The 24,378-nt window shown below is 42.4% G+C and overlaps 1 protein-coding gene across 2 annotated transcripts in view; it reads left to right on the top strand.

Annotated features, from left to right (window-relative positions):
- Positions 1-23,992, top strand: part of syt3 (synaptotagmin III) — a 30,271-nt gene extending 6,279 nt beyond the window's left edge. For both annotated transcript variants that reach the window (XM_069525143.1, XM_020094124.2), the window contains 11 exons: positions 516-923; positions 6,069-6,464; positions 8,066-8,174; positions 8,707-8,883; positions 14,192-14,318; positions 17,416-17,634; positions 19,069-19,189; positions 21,174-21,345; positions 22,050-22,179; positions 23,185-23,278; positions 23,737-23,992. In XM_069525143.1, coding sequence (XP_069381244.1) covers positions 776-923; positions 6,069-6,464; positions 8,066-8,174; positions 8,707-8,883; positions 14,192-14,318; positions 17,416-17,634; positions 19,069-19,189; positions 21,174-21,345; positions 22,050-22,179; positions 23,185-23,274 — 1,689 coding nt within the window. In that variant the 5' untranslated portion in view covers positions 516-775 and the 3' untranslated portion in view covers positions 23,275-23,278; positions 23,737-23,992. The remainder of the gene's footprint in view (positions 1-515; positions 924-6,068; positions 6,465-8,065; positions 8,175-8,706; positions 8,884-14,191; positions 14,319-17,415; positions 17,635-19,068; positions 19,190-21,173; positions 21,346-22,049; positions 22,180-23,184; positions 23,279-23,736) is intronic.
- Positions 23,993-24,378: the final 386 nt, after the last annotated feature.

The raw sequence follows: 24,378 nt of genomic DNA, 5'->3' as shown, positions 1-24,378 counted from the left end.
TTGAGGGTTGTGGGTGGAGCTTGAGGGGGGCAGGTCGCCAGCATATCGCAGAGCTGACATATAGAGACAAACAACCATTCACAGACTATTAAGAGTCTCTCGCTAACCTCAACCCCAGTCTGCATGTCTTTGGACTGCGGGAGGAAGCTGGAGTACCTAGAGAGAGCTGGTGTGCCTCATCCTAAGCTGAACTGTAGCTTTACTGTAAATTACAACAATCTCAGCAGACATCTGACTGATTTTCTCACACACCAGGAGAGCCGTGACTGTAACAAGATCAGATGTTCTCACCTTGTACTTGATGCCAGTCCCTGAGACGTACCACTCTTTATAGTGTATGCTAAAGCAATATTATGTAGCACTGAAGCCAATGATCTATCGGGGACACACCAATGGTTTTGGCATCGGTGTTCCCACTTTAATGGTTAAGGTGACCAATCTGCCAAAAAGTTGATTTGTACACTTTTATGTTCTTACACTCACGCTGCCAGTTTCTCTCCCTTTATGTTTTTCAGTGTGGGAGGTGGGTGTCGCTCAGTCAAACATGGGCACGTCAGTCTGGTCTCTGTGATCCAGACCAAGACACCCTGCAGAGCTCCTTCCTCCATCGCTTCCGCCCTCCCTCAGCTTCCTCTGCCTCCTCCTCCTCCTCGTACCTTGTAAAAGGTGGACGGGCCAATACTCCACTTACCCGAGCGCCGTCCGATAGGTGAGGGCGGCGTGGGCTGCGCTGTCATTGGCTGACTGCTGGTGAGAGTGCGATGCGGATTGGAGGATGTCGGGGGACTGGGATGAAGACCTGTGTAAGAAGGCGCTGGTGCTGGTGGAAGAGCTGTGCTTCAACTCCCCAAGGGGCTACAGCCAGAGCGAACGTTGCCAGGAGTTCAGCTACCTGCTGAGAGGTCGCAACAGACTGGACACAGGTAACTCACAGCTTTCAGGAGTGTGCAAAGTACATACAAATACATACAAGTGCAAACCCCCACCAGACATTCAAGCCTTCGACCAAACTTTAAAGATCACAAAGCTACAAAGTTAGTGGCATGGGGCTCATTGGTGTCAGTGGAGTCGCCTGTATATGACTGATTTCAAAGATGAGGTAAACGATTCAGGAGAATGACTGTTGATATTTAAACTGAAGACCAAAAAAATACACCCCTCTTTTAATTGCCTGGTCAGCCCCCCACATGTATTAACATCTGATCTCAAATACCTGGAATTAGCCAGCACAAACCTTAGCAAATGGGACAACACAATACTGAACTAATTGTGAGCAAATTAAAATGAATGTGCTCGCCTGTCAAACAGAAACAGGAACCTCTTTATCCATCTCAGGTCATGATGGTCTCTCCACTGTTGATGTGGCTCATCAGTGTTGATACAGTTTACAGATGTTCATGCAGGTCTTCATTCACTGCAGTCTGTGATGATGGCACTTAGCATTTGCAAAACTGTGAAAATGACTGTGAACCTCTTGTTAGGTAGCGGTGTTGGCATTTCCACTGAGTAACAGTAATTGTTACCCACTACTGAAACAGTATGTAATCTGAAGCCACTTTTTCAGCTCGTCCTCCCATCCCTCACAAAAATCCTTGCTGCTAATTGGCTGGAACATGTGTCATGCTGCTTGGGTACAGTCCAGCTTTCTTTGTTTTGCAAATATAGAGATAGGGCTGTGTATTTTCTCTACACACAGAATGTAGCTAGTGGACTGTGAGGAGATATCATCAGACTTTGACAAATAAAGTATTGGATTAAAACCGCTAACCCCACCTTTCAGGTTGTCACAAAACTGTCATTGCTGTAGGGTTATCAGGTTATCACAGATTATAAACCATTCTCAGGGCCCCCCTCTTAGCTCGAGCCTCAGGCAATAGCTTGTGTGCACATGTTTCATGAATGTAAAAAACACTTTTATCGCATTTGTTCTCAGAGGATTCCACAGTTTGTCAAGCCTGCCTCATCCTGCCTAAAGCAGTACCCCACTGTAGTAGTAAAGGGTCATCTCCTGCAGACTTGAAAGGTGGTTTATAAAAGCAAGTAGTGTCCTCTGTCACTCAGAACAAAGACTGTGGTCAGCTGGATTCATGTCAGTTGGAATGTAAGCTTTAACAATTGAAGAGGTGTGAAAACGTCCAGAGGAGCTTGTCAAACATCTCCTGATGTATGAGCGGCTCTGGGAGAGACATAACCATGAATTTAACAGACACCTTTCAAGCCTGCAGGGGACGAATCTTTGATACGAAAAGATTTGGGGTATCACTGTTACTGATTACTCAGAACTGTAGTCTGGGCTTCAGCAGAGATTTCTAGTTTCCCACGCCAGTCTGAATTTAATGCTAGTGATTTTGTGGTGGAAACAATAATACTCAGAATACTCACACAAAACTTGAAGAGAACATTACCTCTTGTGGAAACCCACAACATGAGTGTATGTTAGACTTTCAGATATGAAAAGGCAAATGTGAAGAGGAGTGCTCATGTTTAAAGATGGTTAGAAAAACTCTGCACTCAGAACAACAAACTATGAAATATTCATCTGATGGCAACGGTACAAGTCCATCCCATTTCTTTTACGAGCCTCAAAAGAGTCTCAGTAGAATCCGGAAATTGTTATCACAGAGCTGGGTTAAGCACACACACATTTATATATATATTTATATATATATATTCTTTTTTTACCAAACTAGGCAGATGGATGTTGCTGCATTGTGGAGTGCACCGTGTGCAGAGTATTGTGTGGGTTTTCATTGAAGCATTTGGAAATGCAATGCGTTGTTATGCAGATTAGCATGGATATCTGTGGCTCAGTGTAGATTAGCCTGGATTGGCTGCGTGTTGCCTCTGGAGATTTGGATGGCTCTGTGAAGAAATGGCACACCGTGGTTTGAGGCGTTGCCCCCCCTTGCTCGCCAGCTGTGATTTTTTTTTTTTTTTTTTGGTGTTTGCTGACGGAAGTCTCCGAGCCCTCCGAGGACTGCGACCGCCGAAAGCTGTCAACGAATGGCTTGTGTAAGCAGCAGAGAAGTGTTTGATGTGGAGCAATGTACAACTCCCAGTGGGCTTGCATCAGTCGCTGATTGACAGCGAGTTTCGGTCGCTCTTCGCGGTGCACTTCAGAGGCCTCCATCCCACCCACCTTCCCTCCCGCTGACTCGCTCTTTATGCTTTGTGGATTAGCAATGGATCTTTGGCAGGATCAGTGCTTGGGAAGGCACAGCGACTGCCCTAAAGAGAGACAAATGGAGGAGAGTGGTTTGGCCTCCGACAGTCCCTGTGCACGTTTGATCACAGTCGCGTCTTATCAGCGATCCCTGATCTGCCAGCCACATTCAACCTACTCCTCTGCCTCCTCGCTGTGTTTTACCCCCTCCAGATCAATACATTAACCTTTCTCATCCTTAAACCCCTCCCCTCTTTATGTTTTGCTCTAAATCATTGTCAAGTCTTTCTCACATGCTGTGGTAGTAGGATCGACTTTATCAGTCCTCCCCCTTTCTTCATCCACCTCTGAGGAAACAAGAAAAGGGAATAAACCCAGTCAGCTTATATGTCTGTTCCAACATGTGCACCAATCCATTTTCACCCCTCTTTTCCATCTATCCCAGCCCTGCAGGCCATTCTCTGCTCTGGATGGTTTTTTTTTTCTTTTCCTCCATTCCAATTCATCACTACTGTCCTTTCTTCCCTGATTGTTTTTCTACCTAGTCCCTACCTTCCTTTGCCTGCTTTTCCTTTCCTTGCGCTCCATCACTTATCCCTCGCCCTGTCTCCCAATCTCCATCGTCACGTACTGTCTTGCCTCCCTCTCGTTTTCCCTGTTCTCTCCTGTTCCATCCCTTGTTGCTCACTTCCCACCCCTCCGTGTTCTCCACCTTGACAGATCGATGTCCCCCATCGCCCATCCCCCATCTTGCCCCCCTCCCCCCAATCATATCTTTTGAACAAGTGCTGATTAATGACATACACAGACTGATGAATAATTCACACTAGAGAGAGCGAGGAAAGGGAGGAGGTAGGGGTGACAAACAAAAGAGACAGTCGCCGTGGAGAGGAATAAAGTCGGAGCGTGCAGAGGCAGACAGCATGGGAGAAGAAATGACAGCGAGGAATGAGGGGTGTATGAGGGAATTATACTGAGGAGAGTGTGAGAGAGAGAGAAAGAGAGGCAGGGGCGTGTGAAGACGGAAGCGAACAAAATTCCAGAGGACGTACCCAAGGGCTGGAGGGTTTACTGCTGCTGTCATGTTTTCATTCTGTCGCAGATAAAACTTAATTCTCTTTGTGTATGATTTAACAATGTTGTTGTCATTCACTCTGAATTGGAGTTAACGGAAGGAAAACCGGTTCAAGAAAAGGAGGCATTTGTGTGAAACTGTAAAACCGTGTTGCGGTAGTGGGAGGGAGGGTTCAGGAAACATTATCCTCTGATGTTAAGTACACTACAGCAATGATTGGCCTGCCCACAGACTGGAGGAATTGTTAATTAGTGGCCCCCTGTCTGGACGCAGCCCAAATGGCGACAGGGAAAGATCCCCATTAGATGCTGTATCTGTATCTTCTCTTCCTGGTATACTTACATAGACTATTAATGTTCAGGAACATGTGTCTAGATTTCATTGGGGGCTATCATTGATTGTTTTTTTATACAACCATAACATGCTATTCATAAAGGAAAATACTTCAGAGGAATTATAAATATTCATTGTATATTTTGTCTATTTATTTATAAGCCTTCACAGAATATTTTTAGGGCTTTTACCAATTTATGAATTCATTATGCATTTACATATGATACGCTCCGACACATGCAATCGTGTCCTTCTAAACCACAGAGTGAACCACAAAAGGTTCCCGAGCTCTGGAGCTGACGTGGACTCTCTTTCATTCCTGTTGCTGGAGCTGTCCAGCAGTCTGGTGCTGAAACGGCGCTTTTTTCTTTTTAGTAGCCTACTTTTTTTTCCTCTTCCATTTGGATGAGTCATACTCCACCCTCGCAAACACCCACATCCCCACCCTCGCAAACACCACCCCCTACCCCTCAGACACAATCCTTGAGCCGTCACAGATTAAAACGCTCATAACCATGAGGAAATGCAGGACGACATTGAATAGAGTCTGCGGGGGAACTGCGGGGGTGTTGGTATTTCTTTCTTTTTTTAAATTATTTGTGAAATCCCCCTCATCCCATCTCACCCTCCTCACCTCCTCTCCTCCCCTAATAATATCCACTCCACCGACGTTTGCCCCCATTTTAAGATCAGGATTTAAATGTGGGATATGAGCTCCTTGGGATGGTTGCATTATATCATTTTATAGCCACTGCAGGTTCCCTCTGCTGCTCCACAATGTGTGATTTTTAGATCCAGCGGTTGTGGTGAAGCGGCTGTGTGGTTTACAGTTGATTTGAGGCATATGCTCTGCATAATGTGTAAATGTGTAAATACAGGACACATACTCACTGGCAGCCCAGCAGCATGGGATTGTGTTGTAACTCTTTTGGCTAGTCAGTCCACCGCTTCCCTTCGGCTAGATGGATTGAAAGGAGTTTCACATTTGTGGTTTTTACCATGGACTCACACGCATGCGTTGCCTCGACAGTTGGCATGCCCAATGCCAGTGAGATTGTCTAACAACACCAATCACAGTCTCATGCTTAGGACAAACCATAGCCAGGTTTCAAGCTTACGTTCCATGCTAGCTATCAATGCTAAAGAGAAGTACACAGGAATTAAAATCAATTAAAATCAATTCACAACTAGACACACAACATGTGTAAATGTGATTGAATTGGCTTGTACCTGTGCTTGATTGTTTGTTTACATATAATTTGATTAGCTCAAAGGTAAATGAATATGCGAAACAAAAGCAACGCATCCATTAGGGGATCAGACACCAACGCAGGACACATACATGTGCATTGGAGGCTTCAACTGAAACGCTGCTCATTCACTTGCCGTCATGTCGCAGTTGGTAGCTGATCTGTTTCTGAGATGTTTTTCTTTCTGTGTGAATATAACTTTTTAATCTGTATTTCCTCGCCTTTACCTTCTTCCCTTCTTTTGCAGAGATCTCTGTCAGTCTGCTGTCGGTCATCGTGACATTCTGCGGCATCGTCCTCCTCTCCGTCTCCCTCTTCGTCTCTTGGAAGCTCTGCTGGCTGCCATGGCGGGACAAGGAGGGCGGAGGCCTGAGCCTGACGTCAGGGCTGCTGCCCGGAAGCGCCGGCGTCGGAAGCCTTGGAGGCACTGGGGGGTCGTCGCTCTTGCCGCCTCTGCTGCAGAGGAAGGAGGGACACTCTTCATCCTCGCTCTACCCCTCCCTGGGCCAGCAGGGCCAGCACCACCCCCACTTCTCTGACCTGGTGGGGCTGGAGAGGGGGGAGGTTGGAGGTGTGGCTGGGGGGCCACAAGAGACCCAGGAGCATTCCTACCTGGACATGGACTCCTACCCCAACAACGCAGGTGAGAAATGAACCTGACATTCGACACTGTTCATCCCAGTCTGACTGTGAAGCTTTAGCTGATAACTTCTCATTTTAATAAACTCACAGCAGTGAATTTAGTACATTTATCTACATACAGTAAAAATAATTTACCTGTGCTGCACCACTGTGATGCATGCTGATCATTATTGTTCATATAAATGGGTTTTCTTTCAGTATATATACATTCAAGTACTATCACTTTTTCACCTTACTGGCCCAGTTTCTCATTTCAGAAATTTAGTTATGCAGAAGTAAAAAGTTTAAGCTACAACAAATATTGCCTACATTTCCAATTGAAGGATGAATTTGTTTATTCCTTAAGGCTGCATTATGAATTTTTGGCAGTAAGCTGCAGCTAACAGACTCCCAGACTGATATACAATCACCTCACAAGGTTGTTGGATAACGTGTTTGCAGTCATAAGACGTGTGGACACCTGATGATGATAGCCCCTCCTTTCACTTTCCTTTCAGCTTTGCATTGGTCTCTGTGAACTCCAGAGAAAATATGGCTCTTTAGCTACTAAACGTTTACCTTTCTTCACCATTTAGTTTTATCAGAGCTTGTTTGCAGAACACAGCTGCCTGCTGCTGCTGCTGGAAACGAGGCTGATGTGAGCAGTGAAACTGAACCGAAGACTAAATGTGCCCGAACAATGAGCTCGCCAAAGCTGCAGCATTGGCCCATAATTCTGTGTGGGTTTGTTACTACAAACAACCCCTCCACATTACACAAAGTCATTTGATTTAATCGTCAAACATGAGAAATACATACTCAGATTTATAGCTGCATTAGCTGGTCGACATCAAGCTGCTTTATGTCACTTCACAGTTTGATGACTTCTCCAATGGGAGAACTGGCTTCTTTCCCTTGTGTTACATGATTGTATTTTTAATATTATCTGTTTCTGAGCTGTTGTGTGGACAAAACAAGACATATTAAAAATATAAGAAAACGTTTCACTTGCATTCACTTGCTTTAGGCAGTTTTTTATGACTTAAAGACCAAGCAGTAAAAAGAGTTATTACTTGGAGCTGTCACACAAATACACATAAATAAATTGATTCCCTATGAGATTGTCTGCATTAAGCATGTACATGTTGGTGTGTTTGGAATAGGCCACAAAAGTCCAACATCAACCCAGAAAATTACAGCAAATGTCCCAGTAAAATGAAGTTTTAAACGGAGGGGCCCAGGCAGCAGCTCTGAGTTGATTCTGTTGTTGTATTTGTGCTGGCTGTCAACACCATTGCAGGTTGTTTATCATCGCTCACAGTCAAATATTTGCTGGCTGTCTGTATTGCAGCTGGATATTCGCTCTTTTCATGTCTCTGGGTTGTACTGCGCTCAGGCTGGCTCATGTTCTGCTGCTGTAAATACGTCTGATCATTTCTCCCCTTCTCTGCGCTGTTAAATCAGTGTCTGTTAAATCAGTGTAATAAAATCAATGAGATCAATGATGCCGCCCCCGGGTTACGAAAAGACACATTGCCTATGCTGTTAGAGTCGCTGTAACAAGCGTCTCCAAAGCAGTGCTCACAAAAGAGAACGATTTTACCTGTTTTCTCCCTTCGGTAGGAACTCTGAAGCTGAGTCAGACGTCTCCGGATGTGCCCAACTCAGAGGGTGGAGCCCACCCCCCAAAAGACCTGCCCAACGCTCATTCCCAGCAGCAGGTCACCCCACGGTCAGTGTATCATTTTTATTCAAATCCAGAAGTTTCTAGTTGTGTGTTGCTTTTAAATCAGAGATGTAACAGTGAATAAAACCCGGGTTCTGTATCTTGCTTCCCTCTAATGAACACTTCTTTCTGGGTCTGTAAAAGCAAAACATCCCTTTTGTTTTGTGCTCCTCCAAATTGGTGTCATCTTGAACAACATATTATTTCTATTTTCAGATTTTTGAAACCACAGCTACAGATAATTCAACCAAGTTCATGCAGCATATTCTGATGTTTTGTTCTGGGTTATTTGTGGTTTTAAACTCAGAACCAACATCACACAACTAATCTAAAGTTCAGTGCATGCAGGTGTAAAAATGGTGTGTCAACTCTTTTGCAAATGCAGTGTAAACAGTGGGAAAACTCATTTAGATGATTTTAGCCTCTAGAGCTCTGATTAAGCTGCTGAACAACAGAGTGTGTGTTTGTGTGTGTGTGTGTGTGTATGCTGTGCTCTTTATTTAATATTCACCCTCTGAGCTCTTATGTGTCTGTTTAGGCCCAAGCCCATGACTCACCAGCTCTCCAGTCCTGATTTCCATGGTGAGGAGAAGGAGCAGGTCACCAGTATTGGGCAAATCAAGCCGGAGCTCTACAGACCCAAGGGCGACCAGGGCGAAGGCAAACAGGGCGACACCTGCGGCAAGATCAGCTTCCTCCTGCGCTACGCCTTTAAGTAGGTTTACACCCGAACAACCGACTCCTCTGTAAACATTGTAGAATTCTAACATACATCAATAATTACAATAAATCATTGTCAGATATAATTTCAAGAACTAAAGTTTTACCTGCCAAGATAAGGGCTGTTACAGCACAGCCATGTTCACCTAAAGGTGATGCATCATCATCATTATCAATGTTAGTGAAAAACCTTTCTGTGTTGCCTAGGAGCTAGATTCACAAAACAGGCTCTCATATATTTGAGGCTTGAATACTCTAGAATCTAAAATCACAAGCCACAACAGAGTTACCAGACATGATGTTGTTGTCATTATCCTCAGAGTTATAAAGAGGAAAAATGATGTTGACTTGAAATTTTTCGGACTAAAAATTACTTTTTACAAATAACTACACCACTGCTGCTTTTTTCAGGAGCGGCTGTATGTGAAAGCACAAATGTCTGAGTCAGTTGTCATGGACATTTTCTGGAACTTTTCCTGCCAGCCCCCTTGTTAAAGGTCTGGAAAATGTCTCAGTGAGCAAGTGGGTGTGTTGATGATATGTCAAACACAAAACAGGCGCAAAACTCGAAGAGTACAATTATGTCAGGATGAAATGCAGATGTCATCTTGGAAAGACAATGAGATTCGAGAGCTTTTGGTGAACATGTCTGATCCAGATTATCTCTTGCTGTGTTCTTCATATGTGAAAGACAAAGTCTAAGTAGTTCATATCTGAAAATGGCTTTGGTTGCATGCTGGAAGATATTTTACCGAAGTGAAATACACTCCTGGGGTTAGGTTTTTTCTAACTTTGCCATATATGAACAAATGTGTGGTCTCGATGTGATCTACGTGACTTGTTCGTTCTGGTTTTACTGAATAAGGGAATGCCTTCCTGCACGTTTGGCAGGTCCAAACAATTTCGTTAGAGTTCTTTGGAATAAGAGAAAATAGAAAATGTCTGAAAACAGCTTGGGAGTCTACAGGTGTGTTAGTGAGCTCTAGTGTGAAGCTGTGCAGCGGTGCTTTGAGCTGAATGCTCACATTAGCATACAAACATGGAAACGACTCACTGGTTTCAGTATTAACAATTAATCATTTATTAACAAAGAAACATGGGACCAATGTAATTACTCTATTGGTTTATATTCAGGCTACTAGTTTGAATTATTTTAATTAATTTTGGTATTACAGTAGGATCTAATTATTATACTACCCACAAGCCATTGCTGCCATTGCCACGGCGAAGAAGCCAGAAACTTGAATCCAAGCATTTACAAAAGACTGGTAAAGGTAACATAGCACTTAGTTGAAGAATTCCTCCATAAATGATGCAGAATTAAAAAATGAACAGATTTAAGCAGCATCAGTTTTCTCAGCAGAAGTCACATTCAGCTGTCGCTCGGCTTATCGGCTCATGTTGAAGAATTTTGGGCTCAGTGATTAGATGCACCTTGGGAGTCACTGATAATGTTTATCTCTGTGTTTTTTAATGTACACTCTAATGTACCTTTGACTTTTTATCACAGAGCCTCATATATTCTATCGCCAGTGCTTTCTGGCCAACACTGCCGTCCATGGAGTCGTAGCGGGCCAGAAAAAATATCAACAAACACATAGTCAGTATTGTGTGGGATACAGTGATAGCAGAACAATGTGAGGAGAATTTAAACCTTTAAACGAGATCTGAACACCGTTGGATGAATGCAACAATGGGTGTTACTGCCTACACTATAGCTTTGCGTGTCTGCGGTGAATGTTGATGCATCTGTTTTTGCACCACTTTGATCACACTTCTTCAAGCGCTTAAATCAAAGGCCGGTAGCAGACACTGGTGTTACTGCGTCTCTTTATGGCACACAACAGAGAGAGCAGGGTGGCTCTTGGGAAAATACCTTTCAGCGTGTTTATTCTCCGCACTTCATCCTTACTCTGAAAAACACAATGGTGGCATTAGATGAAGCTCAAAGGTGATCTTGTGTGTTTGTAATATCAATGTAGAATTAGTCGATCAATACAAATATATAAGGATGAAAACGACGTAGGAGATGACAACAATGAATTTGGAAAAATGTTCCACCCCCTTGCCTGATGTCTTCCAGATATTTTCCTGTTCAATATGTCTCACCAGCACGATCTCCTGCTGTGCTCCTCATATGTGAAAGACATTCTAAGTAGTTCATGTCTAAAAACTGCTTTGGTTCCATCTGGAAGATCATTTTTGACTGGCTTTTCCCAGTGAATTACACTCCCTGGGGTAGGTTTTGCGAAGTTTGCCACATATGAACAAATGTGTTGCCTCCGCCACCCATTGACTTTTTCACAAGAAATGTAGACGTCAGAATTGATCCATCATGCCCTGCCTCTTGCATGCTCTACTCAGACACCAACCCTCACTTGAGGGAAATGTTCCTTTGGTTTGAACAGGTCTGACCCAGACAATCTCCCGCTGCGTTCTTCACTAGACACACAAAAATTGAGTTTGTTACACTGATTGGATTCATAATCATTCTGAACAACAAAATTGAACATGTTGATTGTATGAGACATGGCTCAAATGTGGTCTTGTGTGTGCTATAATACAAAATTAATCAATGAATGTTTAAGGATAGGAAAGTGGTTCTATTAAATGTAAGAGACATAGCAGTGTTAATGTCTTTTATGTGCTGTGTGGCACAGATTGCTGTAGTTCCTTTCATTTTGCTCCTTTGAGAATTCTCCGTTGAACATTTCCTGCTGGAGAATTTGGGTCCACGTAAGTAAGTAATTGGTTAGGTTCCATGCTGTGAGGACTGTGACGATGTGTGTTCGTACTGTGAGTTGGGGTGGCTGTGGCTTGTGGGGAAGAGCGTGCAGCTCGCTGTCTGCAGCTCAGCTGGCAGTCGCCCATTTTTTGCCTGCCCCGACATGTAGAAACATTACAACAGGCGAAAGTGCTGATGGTCAGAAAAGAAAAGAAGCGAGAGGCCGTTTCAGGCATGAATTATAAATGGGGAGCCACTTTAAACAGCAGCCCCTGTCAACACATAATAACAGCAGACTGTGTTATAACCGGAGCTACAGACATAGAGAATTAGCAGGAGGGTTGTGTGGAGAGGGAGGGTAATGATGAAAACTGTTCATGTGTCCTTTTTTTCCCATTTATTAAGTCACAGGATAATTTATGTCGTGCTGTAGTTGCCTGCATGTCATTACACTGGAGGGGAATTGTTTTAGTGAGAGGAGTAGGACCGAGCGAGCAACTGAGGAATAAAGGAGAAAGGTTAGAGATGTAGCTGCAAGACGAGTGTGTGCTTATGTGTGCAGATACTCACGTGGAGGTGTGTTAGTGCTGGGACTGTGATAAGATTGGTATGTTAATGTGTGAAACCCCGCTGTCGGGAGCAACAGTCAGAACAACAATGTCAATCTTCCTCAGCTCCTCTGGGAAAGGCATTTCTATTGACAATCCCATTAAAAGCTGACACATTTCCACTGTGCGAATAGCGAGCTTTCGGGCATTGTCCACCAGGAATAAGGCTGTGCTTAAGCAGTCACAGGTATGTTCTGTGCAGTATGCCTCAGAGATTGTGTAAAAACGGTGGTTTTGTTTCAGACTCCTTGTTCTGTAATGAGACACGTGAGTGCAGGGAAATCTGCAACAGTGTCTCTGTAGCAAACAACAACAGCTGCAGGAAATTTTTGCAATGATCAGGAGAGAGGTGTCTCTTTTTGTTGTGTACAAGCTTTCTGTTGTGTCGTGTTATTATACATTCAGCACTGGTGACGGCTGAGTCTCCACAACCAGCATGTCACAAAATTATACTGGATTAAAACATCATTAGACACATAATTGAATTGGTCAGGGTTTTTTAGTTCAAATATTTCTCTGGCTGAGCTGGAAATGTAATTTCCGGCTCCAGTTTGCTCTGTACATCACCTCCCTGATTTGATGTGATTGCAGAGTGGGCATGTTTGTCTAATTGCCTTAATTGGATGATGCAGAGGTAAACACGTGCAGCGATTGGCCACGCTTGTTTTGTCAACAAGCTTCTTATTCATGGTCGGTACTCGGTGCACAGAAGACATTACCAGCGCCAGGGTCACTGTTGGTGTTTGCCCTACTGATCCTTCCTCAGCCCTGACGTTCACGCGGCACTGCTGCAGCAGCTAATGAAGTGCTGACACACTGGTTAACACAGGGAGACACAGTCTAACGAGGTCTGATTAAAGGCCTCCGAGCCGTCTTCATCTTCATCTGGTAATTAAATACATAACAAACTGCGCGTGAGACACAGACATCAGTGTGAATGGAACGGTCGAATGTAAACATGTGTGTGTCGGCTCGCTCATGTATGTGTTTATGCAGGCACACAGACTTGCAGTCCTGCTGCAGTGCTTACATGTGCATTTGTGTATTTGCTCAGTTTGTTGCTTTAAGGGCCAATAATGCTGCTGTTATATATTGTTAGTTAATGTTCACATTTTCATTCTTATGGCAAAAATATATATGTAATATTAATAATATATGCTTTTTTTTCTTGGCAGTGAAACAGCACATTGAGCATAAGTAAGAGTTTGCCAATCATAGAAAAAATGTAAATGCATAATTTCATTTTCATATGAGTCTGATCTGAATATCTTTGGGACTTGGATAAATATATATATATATATACAATTTTAGATGAATTATATATATATATATATATATATATATATATAATTCATCTAAAATTGTACTTGTTCTGTCCTTTACCTAACTTCTACTTTCAGTCGAGCTGCTAGTTGCAAATAATGTCCTACTAAATCCTTCATTTGTAAATCCCTTCTTCCTCAAGGCTCACAATTTATCCACCAAAGTCAAATATTGATACCATTGATAATAAAATATTGGAAAATAATTAACTGATGAACTTTCTTTTGATCAACTAATTAACAAGTCGTCTCATCTGTATTCTTGCACATTAACAGCTGTTTGCATGAAGTTCAAAGGGACGATAGAATAACAGGTACCATGTTCAGGATTACTAATGAGCTCAGTTTCACCAAGGCACCGTCTCACTGTCTGTAAATCTATGCTTACATTTAACATAGTGCAAGCATACAGCTGCAGGAATGACGCACACAAACACACAATAACTATTTTTGCTACTATTTGCTCCAGAGACACAGCACCACCCACGCTATTATGTGTGCGTAAAGCCCTGCTCAGGTGTTAGGGAGTGTGGGTTGATCCTGTCTGGGTTGCATTTGTGTATTTTTGTAATTTTGTGCGCCCCCCCTGCCTTTTTATGAGCATGTGACAGTCTAATAGAGTCTTCTATTTGTGTTTTTGCTTCTCAGCACGGAGCAGTTGGTGGTGAAGATCCTCAAAGCTTTGGACCTGCCAGCGAAGGACGCCAACGGCTTCTCCGACCCGTACGTCAAGATATACCTACTGCCAGACAGGAAGAAGAAATTCCAGACCAAGGTGCCTCCCACTCCCAAAACATTCACCTGTATCCTGGCTGTTAAACAAAAAAAACACACCCCCACATTAACATACTTTAGCCGTGGTCAGATGTGAGTTGCTGTTTTCCTGTGGCACTGATGACCCAGCCTCCTCCTGGGGAATCATTTCAGGTCCACCAGGGTAATCTAATATAATCTAGGGCATAATTTATTCAAGATAAAGTGCTTCAGACTATTACAGGGCACTGATACTCATCTCCACTGTGTTATTCTGGTGTTTGAGGACAGCTGAGTCAATATTTGAGTGCTTTCTGGGATGTTCTGTACCAGGAAATGTACCCTTAGCCCTCAAAAAAAATCTCTCTCCAAATTTAATTTCTGTTCAGAGGCTCAAGGCATGTGAGCTCAGTGGCTTCACAAATAAGAGTTGTAGTTCTCTGTTGTATATCTATAAATATGGGTGTTTTTTACAACCTTGGAATAGACCTGGGAGAAATCCTGAAGCTGAAAAGGGTCAGAATTGAACTGTAATGCAGGGAAGACTGTAAAGTGTCTTTCAGTGATAATGGAGCTGCACCAGTTTGAAAATTCCTCCCTCTGGTTTTTATTCCCCCCTTTGTGCGAATGTCTCCTGTAAATCACAAAAGCCATTGAAAAGCATGAATGCCTCCTTCATCTGTATAACACGACTCCTCTTTTTAGATAGAATTTAGACAATTGTTTAACTTCAATCTCGTCATTAACATGGAATTCTTTCACCATTCATACTGCCATGCTTTCATCCATCAAAAGCGACATAGACATCACCTAGTAGACGTTGGAGCTTTGTGTTTCTGGTTTCTAAAGGCGTGGCATCTCCGTCAGCTGCTGTTTAATCCAAAGCTAACAAGTAATCATCGAGTGCTAATAAGCCAGAGTGACAGACCCACTTATGCAGCAACAAAAGTTGGATTTTGAATATCAAGTGTGTCGCGCTGTAATTATCGCCAGCTTTATTGCATGACGGCATTTGCACCAAATGATTTCATGGCACCTAAATCCCACCAGTAAATCAGCAAATACTAAAAAAAAAATCGTGCAGGAGACTGAATGAGATTGAAGACAAATTTGCAAATTTAATCTGCGACGTGCTTAAATATGATGAGTAGGAAATTACAGCAGCTTTCTTTCCATCAGGCTTATACCCTGATTTATCCGTTTTATTTGACTTGTTATGGAGGCGACAGACGGAGAAGTCAGAAAAAAGGAACCACTGAGTCACAATAAGGCGTAAACTCTTGTAGGGTAAACATAGTTACCTTTTGGAAACATTGAGAAGAAAGAACGTCCTCACCTTGAACTTGTCTGGGAAGAAAATTTTGAGTTTTGAATTTAGTTTCAGGTCTATATTTCATTCAAGCATGTTTGATTGGATATTTGGTCCCACATGAAAAGGTGAAATTTACTTTTCTCCCTGCGGCTGAGGAACAAGGTCAGCCTGTGCACTGAAGGTTAATTATGTTGCCGGAGGACATTTCAGTCGGCACAGCCGCTCTATTAATCAAACCTTTCCAGAATGTTCTGCATCTTGATTTGTTATGTTTCTGAGGGAATGCTGCTCAGTCAATTTAAAATACACAGTCATGACATTTACATGTGATAATATCTCTTCTGTTGCTTTCAGCACAATGTGATTCATCCCGCAGGCAGTTAATCAAAGTTTTCATATTCACACTGAGTCTGTGTTAAGGCTTTCTGATATGTGAGGAAGTGATGCTTTCTATGTTTCCTATTTGTTTTCTAGTCAGGTGAAAAAGAGCTAGGTGGTTTACAGGAACAGAAAACAGGAAAAAATAAAAAACACCACTTATGGAAACCCAAATGCAGCGATACAGATTCAGATTCAGCACAAGAAACATAACAGCAGTGAAAGATTTCACAGAAAAGCATTTTGACCCACTGCAGCTCTGTTCTGTGCTTCTCAGGTAAAGTGCTGTTTTCACAAATGAGACTCTTGCATTGATAGCTACAGATTTTAAAAAACTCCGTCAGCTCGTTTGACAGCAGTAACTGCGTCTGTGAAGACACGTCCATCCTCAGTGACTCCTCGGTTCTACTGCAAAAAGCATCGTTTTGTTGAAGAAATAGAGACGAGAAATCCACTTAACTGCTCAGCAGATGGAGCTTTTTTTTCTTTGAGGATCATGGATTGTGTCTTCAAAACAGCGTCGCTCTCATGTGTCAATGCAAAGTCTTGAATGTAAAAGCAAGGGTTACAGGAAAAAAACATAAAATAAGTGTATTTTGTATCTGTGTAATAGGGACAATAAAATATTGATATTGTATGTTAGTAGAAGGGAATAAGAAGCTTTGTGAATACCTATCAAACTTCATTTATATGGCACCTTTTAAATAAATCAAGTGCAATTCAAAGTGCTTTACAGGTGATTGACCAAATACAGGATCATAAAATTATTTTAAAATGAGTTATTTATGAGATACTAGTGTATCCAAAGCAATGAATGATAGGAATGACTACAATTACAGAAAAATAAGATGATAAAATAATAAATAATGGTCAATGCTAAAGCTTTTGTAAAACAAAATTGAATAAAATCGTCATACTCATGATTGATTGATTGCAGATGCACATATTCTGCAAGGATATGAAGGGTGTACCTTGGTTGTAGCTATGAACTGGTTATTTGTAATAAGAAGTATCCCAGGCCAGCTTTAATGTTCTTTAATATTATCTGATCATAAACAAAGGGTCCACACGTGCAAAGATAAAGTTTAATGGATAACATATATTCATTAATTCAACAGAAAATATAAATTTTCTCTATGTTTTACCAGTTTTTAAAACATATGTATGAGCAATTTCAGTGTTTTTTTGTCATTACTGTTTATAGAACTTCAGAGTCAAAAGAAAGCACTTTGAAGTTTGATGTGGGTGAGCTGTAAAGTGAAATAATTGTATTAGGAAAGGCAAGTGATCATTACAACCCTTTCACTGTAAAATATTGTCGCTTGTTGTTACCCTATGATACCCTGTCCTAATGCCCACATACCCACAGAGCACTACCCTGGTATTTTCAGTGTTATTCTAAATTGTCACGGTGTCTGTCTCCTCTCAGGTTCACAGAAAGACCTTAAACCCAGTGTTCAATGAGACATTTCAGTTCGGCGTGCCGCTGAATGAGCTACATTCCAGGAAGCTGCATTTCTCTGTGTACGACTTCGACCGCTTCTCCAGACACGACCTGATCGGCCAGGTGGTGGTGGACAACCTGCTGGACTTCAGCGAGGGCAGCGGGGACAAACCCGTCTGGAGGGACATCGTGGAGGGCACCGCGGTAAGGAGGAGATGCCCGCTTTAGATTTGATTAGATCAAAAATGAAGGAGCCTTGAGGCGAAATCAGGCCAATGCGGTCGCAAATAATTTGGGCTAGAACTGTGAGAAAAAGATAGAAAGAGGGAGGAGGCATATCAAACATGACACAAGTGATGGTGTCAGTTCCAGATTCCAAGTAGAAATGCATTCCACAACATTATGGAAATCCAACTGAATTATAGCTTTAATGGGAAAGCAAAATGGTAAAACTGGAAAGATGAATAAAAGTACAATTATTTATGGCAGTGTGACGACAATTGGTAAATAAAAACACGTGTGTGTATTTAACATGATAAAGAATATGAAGATATGTGTTGACAAAATTGCCCTATATTCATATTAGAATAGCTGTATGAAGGATATACAGTCCATGCATACCTGTTCTTCATTATTATAGTATTTAATTTACCATGTAAACTCATCCTGTTATAGCAGTGGTGACTCAGTGGGATATAATAAACAATTAGATACTTTACAGAAATAAAGTCATGTCAAAATATCAAGTTGCTCAGATTTTTGAAGTTCAGCCACACAATTTAAGATTATTTTTTGGGACATTTTATGAAATAGGCATAACTGTTGGCTGTGTTCAGATGGTGGATGTGCAGAGAGGATGCTCATGATTTTTGCAGTCTAGAAATTGCCTGCAGTGGCCTATGGATTAATTCCGAGGCTGCTAAAGTGAGAAACCAGCTCCGACAGATTACTGGAAAGGCACTCCTGACCACGTTCAAACTTTATATCAAGCGGTGTCCAAGCAGATTTATATGAAATACTCATAGAAGGCTATTAGCAAATTAGATAGAGCAAAGTCTTAAAATGTTTTGGCAAAGGCATTTCATTTATTAAATAAGTTTAAAACACTGGCGTCTCAGTGTATTTCAGTGTTTCACTCGGGGAGATATTGATTAGTGAGGCTCAGAGCGGCCGAGGAGTCATCACGCCGCAGTGTGACCCGAATATCACCGGTGTCATTAACGTTGTGGCACTGAGACCACAGGCGGCGAGGAGATCAGTCGATGGGAGTGGAGGGAGGGATTTAAAAATCCTGGAGAATCGTCACCTCTACTTAACACTTTCCTCTACTCGGGGCCATTGACAGATTGGCATATGATTCATTTACAGTGAATCCACACACACACACACTCACACACACAAAACACCAACGCTCTGCCTGTCCACATTAGGACGCCTGCTGTCACTCGGCGTCAGTCACAGACATACAGCAGCTCTTTTCAAGCAACACACAATCATTGAAAACCAAGGGATGTCTGCCCGTTTTTTTTTTCCAGTGTCTGTTACTGATAAGTGTGTGTGTGATGTCAGTGTCCCTGCTCCATTTCTGATCCCCAAATCTGTGTGTGTGTGTGTGCGTGTGTGCATCGTGACCCACAGGAGAAGGCTGATCTCGGGGAGCTTAATTTCTCGCTGTGTTACCTGCCCACTGCGGGCAGGCTCACTGCTACAATCATCAAGGCCACCAACCTCAAAGCCATGGACCTGACCGGCTTCTCAGGTAACGGATTAACACGCTCGTACACATCATGCTGCTGCGAGACCTTCAGCAAGTTCTGACCAGAAAGTCATTTCAGGGTCAGATATGACAGAAGACAGCTTTAATGCTACATGCTGCTTTCCTCTTTGAGGCTGATATCTAAGTCTGGTTTATAACTGGACACACACTGTAAAACATCTGGCATGAAGCTGTGCAGAGATATTTACATACATTTTTTATCATATATGCTGCCTCTGGAATAAAGAAATACATTATTTGCAATTCAGCAACAAATCAAAACCTTTTTTCCCCACCAATAGCAATCTCAATTAGAGTGGCACTCAGTGAGCACACCGCTAAGGCCCAACTGTCCCCTTATGAGGCCACATTTAAAAAAGGGATAGTTCGCCCAAAAATGAAAATTCACTCATTATCCACTCATCACTATGCCGATGGAGGGGTGCAGGAACAGCATGGAGGCGTTTTCAGTTTTTTTCTGTTTGAGGAATCTATCACCATTTACATAAATTGGATTGGATTTGGTTGTAGTGTTTACCCATGAAACTCCGAAACTGGTGAGTAGGTAATTTCATTTTTGGGTAAACTGTCCATTTAAATTGACTGGATCTGTATTTTTATTTTGATCTGCGCCAAATCACAATGTTAAAGAAAGTAAAACAAATTAATGAATTCATCCACTGATCTGCATCCGCAACAAAATCAAATGGCTTCTTCCTTGTGTCATGCCCCACCCCTCCACAAAATTTCATGGAAATTGTTTGCATAGTTTCTGCATAATGCTGCTAACAAACAAACAAACGCTGCCTTGATGGAGGTAATAAACCAGTATGCAAAGCTGATACGAGAAACCCAGCATGTTGTGTTTCGCTTCAGGAATACATGTTTATATTTATTTTCTTGTCATAACTGTTTCCTCCTTCTACGAGTAAAATCATCAACTTTACGAAAACTGAGAGCGATTCCTCAAAACCTAATAAATCCCCAACTCAAGTAGAAATAGACGAAGCATGTTATACAGAAGGGCAAAAAAAAAGTAAATTACTTTAAATCTTTGCTAAATAAATCCTGGAATGAACTGAGCATCAGAAGATTGATCATTTTGTAAGAGAATCTTGGGGTAGATTTTTCCTTCGAGAAATAGAAGTAGAGTTTATACATCAAGAATATATTACCCAAAGCCTTAAACTTCATTTGTTATAAAAATGACATCCAGTAAAAATGTGTTTCCATATTTTGTTGCAACCACAAGTAGCTGCAGGTGGAGCAGCAATTACTGTACGTCTGCAGATATAGAGGGAGAAACATCGATAGTTTTACCCATGAGACACGACTGCTAATGCTAATATTGAATTAACAATGTTGTTATATAGAGGTTTTGTTCTTTAGTTACCTCTCACTTAGAGACTTGATGATTGCAACGGCCATGAATTCTAAGAAGAAATTAGATCTCAAATGATAATGACCATTATTGCCACAGCGATCCCAGGATAATTGCAGCTGCTGAAAAATGCAGGTTTGAAAATTGAGTCTATTGTGTATGTGTGTGTGTGTGTGTGTGTGTGTGTTTGTGTGTCTGTGTGTGTGTGTCTGTCTGTGTGTGTGTGTTGTCACTGAGCTGCACATGTTGAATGGATAACTAAAGTGATTCAACCTGCGCTGCTTTTCTCCCTTTGTGCTCTTAATCCAGCTTTGCCAAGGTGACTTGATTCTGATTTTCATGCCTTTTATGTTCCAGTCAGAGAAACCTGTGAGCATGATAGTGAACAGTGTTTGCAGGAGCCCCCCCACCACCACCGACTTATCTTATGCTCTGTCTCCCTCTCTTTCTTCTTCCTCTTTCTTCTTCGTCATTTCATATCCTACCTTTCCGTGTTCCATATTTTTTGTACACTGCTCCCTTTTCTCTTCCATCCTCTTCCTCTTTTCCTCCATCTTTTGGCTATTTCTCCCTCCCTCTCTCTCTCTCTCTGTGCTTCTCCCTCAGACCCGTATGTGAAGGCCTCGCTGATATGCGACGGGCGAAGGCTAAAAAAGCGGAAGACCTCCATTAAGAAAAACACGCTGAACCCCACGTACAACGAGGCGCTGGTGTTTGACATTCCCAATGAAAATATAGAAAGTGTTTCCATCATCATCGCAGTGATGGACTACGACTGGTGAGTGAGCGGAGCCGTTATGATATTGTTGCATGCACCGGGGACTGATCATTACTGTACGAGTGGGCTGTTTATTGAATGTGTCTTTGCACATGCAGCACGACGTTTGCAATTGCATCACTCTCGTCAAATGTTGGTGGGGTGGCGGCAGTGTTGAACACGGCGAAGGGCCCCCTCATGAGTCAGCCTCCTGGTGGATCTTCCTTGTTTTACAAAGACGGGCACCTCATGAATAGGCATGGCTTATGCTAATGGTGTAAGAAGAAGATGTGTAAACCTGCCAGCGTTTGTCTGCTGCTCGCAGCAACACTTGGCTGGCTGATGTGTTTGTGTATAGATGCACCACCTCCCTATTATAGTCTGCCCTCCATTTGGCATCTCCATAGGTGTGTGCTTTTGTTATGTTTGTGCTTGTGCCGGCTCCCCCTGCTGACATCAAGCTTTTACACAGCGCTGTGTGTATTTGTGAGCTGCTATTCAATATCCTTCCTCAGCCGCTGTACTCTTTTCCTAATACTCAAGGTTGATAAATGAGACTATCTATGCCTGTTTTTTACAAGCCCTGTCTTCCTCTCTCTCTCTCTCTGCTTTTTTATATCCTCACTCACTCTCCCTCTCCGGCCCCCTCCCTCTCATACTTTCTGCTCTGGCGTCTCTCTCTCTCTGTCTCTCTTGTCCATCCCTCATCCCTTGCTGCGTGTCAGTATTGGTCATAACGAGGTTATAGGGATGTGTCGTGTAGGCAGCGAAGCTGAAGGCCCAGGAAGAGAGCACTGGGCAGCCATGCTGGCTAATCCACGCAAACCCATAGAGCACTGGCATCAGCTTGTGGAGGTAATCAGCATACTATTGTGTGTGTGTGTGTGTGTGCGTGCGCGCACTCCACTCTTAAGTATGATCTCATACCACATATGTTATGAGTGAAGCTTAGTGCTAGGCATATACAGATTTTATCATCTGTTTATCATTAGAAGTAGCAGCAGCAGTGATATTTGAAGAAGAGCAATAGTTGTAGTGATTGTAGTATTTAAATACTGGAACCATAACAGGAGCAGTGATGGATGAATCATTCACATGTAACTGGTTTTACCGTTATTTAATACATTTACTGTAAATACACAATGTGGTATCAGTCTTCTCATTGAACTCTCGGAAAAAAGTGAATATGTGTATTTCTATTCAAGACTTGAGTAGCTGAAATGTACTAAGTTGCTTTTGTTTCCTCTATGTTAGTACTGACAATACTAGTACTATAGTAAAAGACAATTATATCATATGAAAGGACCAGTGTGTATGATTTCGTGACATCTAGTGTTGAGGTTGCAACCAAATGAATACCTCTCACCTCACCCTGTCCCACGTAGTGTGTATGGATATCCAAGGTGAAGTGAAACGTGAAAAGCCCTTTGTAGAGCCAGGGTTTGGTTTGTCCAGTATGGGCTACTGTAGAAACATGGCAAATGGTTTATACCACATAGCCTCATACACCTTGAGCAGCAGGTCTAGGTTAGATTGCACCGCCTGGATCTCCATGTACTGAATGTCATTCCCCTTCTCTTTACCTTTGTCAATGAGGTTATGTTTTCATCTGTGTTTTTTGTGTCTGTTAGTTGTGTTTACTGGGGGGCATTGTTGTTGTCATTGATTTCTCTCTGACTGTTAGCAGGATAACTCAAAATCTACTGAGCGGATGAATATTATATTCCATGTCTGATGATAGATCCTACTAAATCCTACACACTGGACCTTTACATTTGTCAGTTATTTCAACCAAATCAATAAAAAGTGTTATTTTTTCATAAAGAATTGACATTTATGAAATCTCTTCTTTCCCTGCAGGAAAAAGCGATTGGTACATTTGTGTCGAAGACCACTACAGCGTCCTCCCCTAAGCCTCACATCGTCGTGGACAGTCCTCACTCCGATTAAAACTGTGAGCCTCCCCCCACTCTGGTGTTTTACAGCATTGGTTTTACACATTTCCAGTCGACAGTGTATCACCACTCCTCAAACGTTCCAGTAGCGCCTTGATTTCTGCTGGTAAAAAAAAAAGAAGAAAGCAGTCTCTGTGTTGGAATCCTAAAGTTCAGTAAGCATCCACATAGTGAGCAGCAGATGCTCTCCAGTCAGATTGACATAAGAAAAGTAGTGGAGCCTTTAAAAGCATGACCTGACTGTGAGTGTGTGATAAAGAGAAGGCTGTGGAGCTGTCAGATGTAGGCACTCTGAGGCAGAAGCATCTGTATAATCTAGATATTATAGGTTATGTAATGCTTCGCCCCCTCCTCCCCCAAACTTACAGTGCTGCATACTGTTTATATATTCTCTCGCCCCCCTACTGTCTCTCTCTTGCTTAATCTGCCTCTTCTCCCTTATTCCCTCTTTCCTCAGGTCATTACCATCTCTCCAGATCCAGACGTTTCTTTCGCTCCTCTCATCTGTGAATAATTCTCTCCATCAAAGAAAGAGAGACACGGAGACACTGCTAGTGTCCGACTGCTAGTTGCTGTTTTGCTCCTGCTAATGAATCCTCCACGTCCTGTGCCGACTTTACTGAGGCGGAACGAAAAAAAAAAAAAGAAAACACACACATCTACCCCAATCTACACTTTGAGCATCAGACTACACATTTACAAACACACACGGACGTTAAACAGAACATCGGGGCTGACATCAGGTGTAGATTTGGGTTCTAGCACACACATTACACACACACACACACACATACACACTAAAAAAATACACAGCGAGTTTGTAGTATGTGCGTAGTTCATGTGTGCTTCACATTAGTGTAGTTTTTCATCTAGGAGGAGTGTGATGTGACAAACTGTTAAAAAAAAGAAAGCCATCATAGAATGGTCATTTCAACCAGGACCAAAGGTTCATGCCCTTGTACAGACTATAAAAGAAGAAAATCACTATGTCGATATTTTTCTTTGCAACATTGTTGTACAGTATAGATGCCGTAATGTACAGGAAAGCAGACATTTTCCTGCACAGTACGGACAAAGCATCCATGGAGGATTCTCACGG

The sequence above is a fragment of the Paralichthys olivaceus genome, chromosome 5 (genome assembly GCF_024713975.1).
Source record: "Paralichthys olivaceus isolate ysfri-2021 chromosome 5, ASM2471397v2, whole genome shotgun sequence".
Lineage (NCBI taxonomy): Eukaryota > Metazoa > Chordata > Actinopteri > Pleuronectiformes > Paralichthyidae > Paralichthys > Paralichthys olivaceus.
This window is presented reverse-complemented; position numbering and strand designations above follow the sequence as displayed.